Source organism: Nematolebias whitei, chromosome 7 (assembly GCF_014905685.2).
Source record: "Nematolebias whitei isolate Nwh7 chromosome 7, NemWhi1, whole genome shotgun sequence".
Lineage (NCBI taxonomy): Eukaryota > Metazoa > Chordata > Actinopteri > Cyprinodontiformes > Rivulidae > Nematolebias > Nematolebias whitei.
Window position 1 is genome coordinate 16024958 of NC_056504.1, and position 8881 is coordinate 16033838.

General features: G+C 39.0%; 1 protein-coding gene across 1 annotated transcript in view; it reads right to left on the bottom strand.

Annotated features, from left to right (window-relative positions):
* trnt1 (tRNA nucleotidyl transferase, CCA-adding, 1) overlaps window positions 1-8881 on the bottom strand; it is a 37685-nt gene that overhangs the window by 13760 nt on the left and 15044 nt on the right. The window contains exons 3-6 of the mRNA XM_037679299.1: window positions 8261-8399; window positions 7981-8107; window positions 7697-7890; window positions 6387-6640 (exon numbers count right to left, since the gene is read on the bottom strand). Of these exons, the coding sequence (XP_037535227.1) occupies window positions 6387-6640; window positions 7697-7890; window positions 7981-8107; window positions 8261-8399 (714 nt within the window). The remainder of the gene's footprint in view (window positions 1-6386; window positions 6641-7696; window positions 7891-7980; window positions 8108-8260; window positions 8400-8881) is intronic.

Consider the following 8881-nt stretch of genomic DNA (forward strand, 5'->3'; position numbering starts at 1 on the left):
CACACACATATATATATATACTGTAGTGAACTAGGCCTGATGTCAAAACCTTGACCTAAGGACCTTATGGGACAGAAACTGTCATTTCATTGATTTGAATCCAGAAATACAGGTTGACCCATCCTGAGACTTTCTTTCTTGAATTAATCAAGTAAAAGAAGACTATTTTCGATTATCATTACTATTTTACAAATGTTTGATAATCAAATTGTGTTAGTTCAAACAATGTTTACATGTTGAAGTGAACTACTCATTTTTAAATCAACTGTGAAACAGTAATAACGATTTTTAATCCTCATTCAAAGAAGAAATCAGGTTAATGATGCATTGTCTGATTTTCTGTCTTCAATGAGCAAGGGTGTAAGTTGGTCAAAGTTCAAGTTTCGGTCAACTGCAAGTTTACTGAAAAAGAAATGTCATGTTTAACTTTTACAGCAAGATACTAGAGAATTGACTCCACGAAGTCTGAAGTTCTTCATAATATCTTTTGTCTGTTCTTAAACAATCTTAATCTTTTTCCTTGACTTTTCATAACACCTTACATCACAAAACACACCTCTGTTTTGGTCCATCGACCAATCAGAAACTCCCAAATGAACCGGAAATAGAGCCCTTTAAATGTTGGTACTTTCTAGTTCAAACGAGTTAAGTTTTTAGTTAGAAGAGTCGAGAGTTGAGTTGGAGTCGAGATGGAGAGTTCTGCAAGAGGTTCCACCTCCAGTTGGAGTCGGGTGGAGAGTTTGCAGCTCCAGTCGTTTGGGAGTAGATGAAGAAGTTCTGCAGTTCTGAAACTCAGCAGTTCCAGAGTTCATGAAGGCTGAAATTCAGGATGCTGATGAAAGAAAAATCAAGCTGAACAAGAGAAGATCTGGGAATTATGAAATGTCTGTTCTGAATGATCTCACGACTCCCGAGGTTTAGCTGTTCTTACGGAGACGCTGAAAAGTGGCTCGAAGTGGAACTTTACGCCGGAACTGACATATCTTCAGAAAGGTAAAAAGTCGATCTTCAACCAAAGTGTACCGTTGGGACAAGCTGGTCCAAAGGAGCGTGCTGTTCTGGTTAAAACAGACAAATTCCCTCACACATCTCTCTCAAGATAAACTTCATCTTTCCATCTTTAAAACTCTTCTATCAAGTAGAAATTAATCCAGATATTTTTAGAAATGTCTAAAGCAAAGTTTTCAACCACCGCCGTGTGGTAATGCCTGTTGTACTACTAGAAGTGAGAACAATCGCTGTATTGTTTACTTCCTGTAAAACTGATTAATAAGCTGTTGTTATTTTCCATTCTTGCCAATTAATGTAAATGTGTGATGTGTTAAACTTGATTCTGTTAATAAATGACCCACTGTCGTTGGTGAGTCAAAGATAATTAACGTCTCACGTCCACATTTTATTAAATTCAGATGCACGTCATTATACAGTCCAGAAAAATGAAAGAATCCGTTTTATCTATGAATATATGACAGCATATGTTCATATTACAATATCATGTGATATATATATATATATCACACATGTATATACACACAATTATGTATATATATATGTATATATATACACATGTATTTATATACATATATATGTATTTATATATATTCATATGTATTTATATACATATATATGTATTTATATATATTCATATGTATTTATATACATATATATGTATTTATATATATTCATATATATTTATATACATATATATGTATTTATATATATTCATATATATTTATATACATATATATGTATTTATATATATTCATATATATTTATATACATATATATGTATTTATATATACATATATATGTATCTATATATATTTATAGATATAAATATATATATGTATATAAATTAAAACTCTGATGAACCAGATTCTACAAAAACATTACATTTAATTTTTATAGGTTTTCTTCATCATTTGATGTATTTGCACTCATTGTGTCTACTTTTAATGTTCATTTTAGATGTGTGGTTTTTTTTCTTGTTCACATATATACATTTTATTTTTAGCTTTGCTTTAAAGTTCTTGTTTTGTGATTTGTACATTTGTGGGTTAAAATAAAGTTGAATTGAAGGTCGTCTCTTCTTTAAACATGTTTGAGGGAAATATTCCGGAGATCCAATAGTTTTGTGTCTTTTTATGATTTTCAGCTGAGTTAACAGTCATTAAATTGAAAACAGGATTTCATGATGAAGCTGGCACCGTTCATTTTTTATTTTTTTTATCTTCAACGCTCTGCTGGTCTCACAGATCCTCTCCTCCGGAGGCTGGGAGGCTCATCCTCCCAGCTCCAGCTCAGCTGGTGACTCACAGAGCCTGTTCCAAGGCTCCAGCCTCACGTAATCATGAAGGTCCGACCCGCGCAGACAGGCGGACAGAGACGTGTCTGCGAAGAACGGTGGAAGCGATTTTAAAAAACATTTTACGTGTAAAAAAATAATAATCATTTTTAAATCGCTTCAGCAATTTTTTAAAACATTTTTTGTATAAAAACAAAATATTAATTTATTTAAAAATCGCTTCCAGCGTCCGTCCCAGACTGTCCAGTCTGCCTGACTTCCGGGTGGGATCAGGAGTCAGCCATCATGATTACGCGCGGCCGGGGTCTGGCAACGTCCATCTGCGAGTCCCCATCTCCAGCTTCGCAGTGACCTGCGAAGCTCTGAGCACACAAGGCTGGTATCCGGAACCCGAGCCTCCGAGTCGGCACATCGATGGATCTTCCGCGGTGACCAGCTGAACTTGGAGCCGAGGAGATGACGCTCTGCCCGGCCTGGCGCTCCGAGGCTCCGGAGGGAGGATCGGGGTACACCAGCAGAGCTCCATCCAGCTTGCTCTGAATTATGTTGTCGGCCACCAAGCACAAAAAATGCCAGCACATCAACATTAGACCAAGATGTTGTCAGTATTGTTTTAAAATCTTTAAAATAAATCCAGCCGCTGCTCCAGTCCGAGAAATTGCAAATGGCGGATTATTGTTTTGAAATGTTTCTGAAGGATCCAGTGACTCTGCCCCCGACTCCGCCCCCGACCAATCAGTGACTGACAGTGTTCTGACGTCACGTTTTTGTACCTCTTCGTACCGGTTAGAACCACAGAGCCAAGGGTACTGAAAATAGTAACAGGTGCTAAGTACCGGTACTAATGGAAAAGCCTCAGAACCGGGCCAATTAGGGTCGAGTCGGCCCGTACCGGTACTAATGGAAAAGGGGCATTAGAGAGGATGGGTCTCTCTCAAGATGTAGTGCGCACAATCCAGGATTCACGTGCTGCATCCACCACAGCGCTGTACACATCAAAGTGGACAGCTTTTCAGCGCTGGTGTACAGAGAAAGGTGTAGAGGCCACTTCATGTCCACTAGGTGGCGTGCTGTCTTTTCTGCAGCAACTGATGGATAGAAATCTGGCATTCAGCACGATTTAAACATATGCTGCAGCCATCTCTTCCTGTCACTAAGGTTTTGGGGACAGAACAGCTTTTAATCATCCGCTGATGAAGCGTTTTTTAAAAGGTGTACAGAGATGCAGGCATGTTTCACGCCCACTTGCTCCAGTGGGATTTAACGTTGGTCCTGCGAGCCCTGATCAAAGCTCCATTTGAGCCACTGAATCAGGTTCCGATTAAATTCTTGTCTCTTAAAACAGCCCTGCTGCTGGCTTTAACATCCGCTAACAGGGTGAGTGATTTATCTGCCCTCTCTGTCGCTCCGTCATGTCTCAGAAATCAGGTTGACGCCAGCTCAGCTGATCTGAGACCTAACTTAGCGTTCATGCCTAAAACATCACAAGCTCTTTTAAATCAAGAGCATTTATCGCTGGAGGGTTTTTTCCCTCCCCCCCACAAATCAGAAGAAGCATCTTTCCATCTTCTCTGTCCTGTGTGGGCGTTGACGTGCTACATAGCACGCACGGCCGCAATGCATCAAACTCACCATCTGTTTGTGCATTATAGAGATGCATCTGCAGGTCGCCCGTTATCCACCCAGCGCCTGTCACACTGGCTGTGTGAGGCCATTTCTGAAACCTACAGAGCATCAGATTTAGAGCCACCCATCAACCTCAGGGTGCACTCGACCAGAGGTATCGCATCTTCAACTGCTTTGCATAATGGTATGACAATGCAGGACATTTGCACTGCGGCCGTGTGGTCAACACCCTGCTCATTTATTCGCTTTTATCTACGTGATGTGACGGCTCGTTCCATGACACATTCTGTCCTTAGTGTTTTAACAGAATGAATATTGTTGTTTCATGGAACTCCCGTTTAACTCACATCTGACTGCATGCATTACAGTATGAGATGTTATCAGTCACAAGTTGTGACTGTTGTTCTGGTTCTATTGTCACTAATCAGTTCATGACTATTGTTACCAATCGGTTCATTTGATTAATAATCAGTTCACTTGTTATTAATCTGTTCATATTGATCAGCCGTGAATCTGTTTGGTTCACGGCCTTTTTTTAGCATCTTCCTTTCCCCGTTGAAAGCCTTCCGGGGCGCACATGCACTCAGAACGCATAGCTACACAGGACGCATCTGTGCATGGTACGCATAATTACACAACGTGTAATTACGCACATAGAGAGCTGAGTGACGAGACATTTTTGGGCAAGATGCTGCTTCATATGGTGTTCGAATGGACCCAGTGAGGCGAGGACTACATCTGCTTCGCCCTTAACCCACCAGCGACAGCCTTAAAGGGCAAAGCCTATATGAAATAGAACGTTGGTTACGTACTGTAACCCCAGATTCTATGAGTATAGGCGTAGCCCTTTAAGCGTCGGGCCTCACTGGCTCCTAAATGGCTGAAGAAAAAGCTATTTTGGAGCCGATTACCCGCTCTTAACGTAATTTATACGGACCGGGTGGGGCCCACACAACAGGTGGGCATGGACTAAATTTTTCAGTGCGATGCTTTACATGACGGGATAAAACCCACCAGCGGCAGATTTTAAAGGGCTACGCCTATACTCATAGAATCTGGGGTTACAGTACGTAACCAACGTTTTTGCTGAATTAGGCTGAAAAAAGGTCTAAAGAGTGCCAAAAATGTGGAATTAACTGAAAAGGTTAAAATTAGCAGAAAACTAGCTCAATAGTAGCTGAAATAGCAGAAAAAGCTGAAAGGAGCATAAAACAGCTGAAATAAACAGCTGCAATTAGCTGAAAAAAAGTTTAAGTTTGCACAAGGAAGCTGAAAGAAACTGAAGCAGAACAAAAAGTGAAAGGAGCAGTAAAAGGTTGTGAACACATCTAAAGATTTGACGAATGTAAAATGAGCTCAGTTCATTTTCCATGAAGAAAAAGTGTCAGGAAATGTTAAATATTTGAAAAGCTAAAGTTGCACCAATACCAAAAGTCATAGCAGGATTGTCCTGAAGAAGATGAACATTTTGATTTATGATTTGTTGAAAAAGCACTAAAACTGTTGAACGAGAACGATGCTGAAAAAAAAAAAAAGACGAATGCATCACAATAGAGTGACTGTTTCATAAACGTTCACTCTATTATTATGGGGGGAAAAACTCAGAATTAATCATTTCAGTCGCTGGATCACAATCATCAAAACACTTGAACAAAATGTAAAATTAAATTTCCTGATTTTTCATTCTTAGACCATTGTCATAAAATAGCTGACCCTTGTGGTCTGTGGTGTCTGCCTGTAATGAACAGATCTACTATAAATATAAAGATGTTTTTAAATCTCCCTCTGTGTCCTGGTGATGCTCATGTTTGGATGTGGGGTTTGTAACACTTAATCACAGAGATTATTGTGTTTTACACCCTCTGAATTAGTGGACTGAATGACTTTACATTGAAACACGGACATTATTGAAATAACTAAGACTTTTACCAGATGTGTTGGATGAGACAACCTTCGTGTGAAGAAAATCATCCTGATTATCTCTGTATAATTCGCACCCTGGTTACTGAGTTTGGTCAAAAAAACTACTTTAAAAATTATCTTGTTTAGTATTTAGACATTTAAAATAGAAAAATAAATGCTAACATTTTTTGAAAATTACTACCAGTAGCTAATTGTGTGCTCTCTGTTGGTGATTGTTTCAACTTTAGATCAAACCGAAATAAACATTTGACTGAACATGAGTTAAATAAAATTATTTTTCCCTACATTGTGTTCATCACTCAGTTCTTCAAAATAGTCAGCTCAAGCAGTTTAACATGTTAAATGTTTAACACGTATGTTAAATGTTTAACACGTTAAACATTTAACATGTTAAATGACTACTTTAACAGACAACACCCAAAATGTCTTACCAGAACATATAAAGGAGCTGAGTACACTATAGGGATGTTTGAAATACATTTAGGTTTAGGTTGTCACAGAATGTGATTTGTTGTTGGAGACAGAAACTTACATCGATGATGAAGTCGGTGAAAGGTCTGAGGCTGTCCCGTTCTTCTTGGCTCCTGCAGAGCTCCCGCCGGTGTTTGACCAGGAACAGACAGAGGTTCTTCTCCTCCCGGGACACTTTCAGCCTGATGTCCATCTTTTCCACCTCTTCTGGGCAGCGGAAGAGAGCAGCCAGGATGGTCATGGGTTTGGGAGAGTGGTCCTTGGCGTTCTGCCACACACGCTTCATCTCATCAACATCGCCACCTGGAGGTAAACCTGAGGTGCAGCAGGGACAAATTATCAAAAGTTTTGAATCTTGTTTATAACATGTGAGTGCCTGCACTGAGGTTTAAAACAATTAATTAAATATTCAAAAACCACTAAATTATCTGGATGAGCAAAACATTAAATTAAAATGATCTTTACACCCTTTTAGGTTGTGGTATTCTTGAACACTGAGGCCACTTGTTTATTTATTTGTTTGCTTCAGAGCAGCAAACTGACAAACTTCCTGCTTTTGGAGAGTAGGTCAGAGTGATGGTACTAAGGTAATCAATACATTTGATCAGCAGCACCCAGCTGATGCTGAACCTCTCAAATCTTATGGAAGCAGCAGGAGAGGACTTTACTTCTCACACAGCTTTTGTTTTATTTAATAACTTATGATGTGGAGTTTTGCACACTTGAGTTTAAATTTGAAACATTTCTGACCCTGGCAACAACCGGATCATTTTTATTACATATCCTGAAAGATAAAACCATTTAATTATTTTCTTTGTCGCATGACTGTATAACTTCATCTGTGGGACCAAGAGTACTGAATTAGGCACATTATGCACCCACATGTATTACACAACATTTTATAGAAATGGACAAGAAAAGACCTTGTTTTATCTTTGACCTTGACCTTAGAACTGGGGTGATGAAAAGATTGTGCGGCACGTCATATAGTGGTGGTCAAAATTGTTACATTTTCTTGAGATCAGAAGTTACGATGCAGATAAACAAATTCCTTGTTTAAACTTTGACCTTGATTTGTGACCTTGGCTGAGGTGATGACGTGTACGTGACACTCCGTCTAGTGATGATACATATGTGTTGAAGTTTTGTTAAATATCCTTGAGTGGATCAGAAGATATGGGTGGGACAAGAGGACGGACGGAGACTAGATCATAATACGTCCATCTTTGATGGGCATGTAATAAAAACTGATGGTAAAAGGGATTTATAGTCTTGTTTAATAAAACCTGCCCGGCCTTCTTTATAATACGAAGACAAAATGAACAATTGCATCTGAACATACTGAAATACTTATCTCGTTTTGTTTCTCACCTAAATACTGAGCCAGCTCCAGGTCATAGATGAGCTCCAGCAGGTGAGCAGCATGGTTACCAACTACAAGCTTCTTCAGCTCCACCCAGATCCTTTCTCCTGCTATAGATGCCAGTCCTCTGCCGTTTTCCCTGATGGCAGCCAGAGTCTCAGGCTCATGGCTGTCAGGCTTTAAAACCACCCGGCCATAAAACCTGGGATGAAGCATCAGAGCTGTGATCAATGTGCCTACTTTAAAACCACAGGCAGCATTTGTTAAGGTTTATATGAGCGAGGCAGCCGACCTGAAGTATCTCAGGATTCTCAGGTAGTCCTCTTGTATCCTTTGTTCAGCGCTGCCAACAAAGCGCACTTTATGGTTCTGGAGGTCTTCATATCCTTTAAAATAGTCGTATAATGTGCCATCAAGCCCTGAAAGGAAGAAGAAAGTTAAAAAAAAGATGATGATTTATTCTTTACCCTTCTGTTACAGCTATAGTGATCTTTAAGAGTCAACATTACATCATTGTTACTCCTCGTTCACATAAAGACTCAGAAATAAACAAGTTAAAGTTGATTGATTACCTAAAAACATGGAGTTAATGGTGAGGTCTCTCCGCTCGGAGTCTTTCTGCCAGTCAGTGGTAAACTCCACCTCAGCATGTCGTCCATCTGTCTGAACATCCACCCGCAGTGTGGTCACCTCAAAGTTCTCATTGTGCAGCTGCAAAAGATAATAATAATAATCAATTTAATTTGTAATGCACTTTTCATTAACAAAAATATCTTAAGTGCTACAAAGTGCAACTAAAATCAAAAATCTACTAAAATCAATGATAAAATCAATTAAAAGATGAACAACACATACAAGATTCAAGGTTCAAGGAGACTTTGTCACATGTGGTACATGAGGTAGAACTAAATTGTGTACACAGGGTCCAGTTACACCCAAAGAAGCAACATATATAAAAAGTATAAAAGTACAAAAACAAACAGTATATAAGGATCTAAGATACAAACTAACAATAATAATCTAAATATGGTGTATTAAACAGCAGCCTGAACATGAGTCTGTTGTGAGCAGAAGGGTATGAATAAAACAGCTTAAAGGCAAGAAATCAGCAGCATGGACAATCAGCAATACATATAAAGTGTCAAATCTTCAATTAAAGTGACATTACAGTGATTTTTCTGGTTAGAGATTCA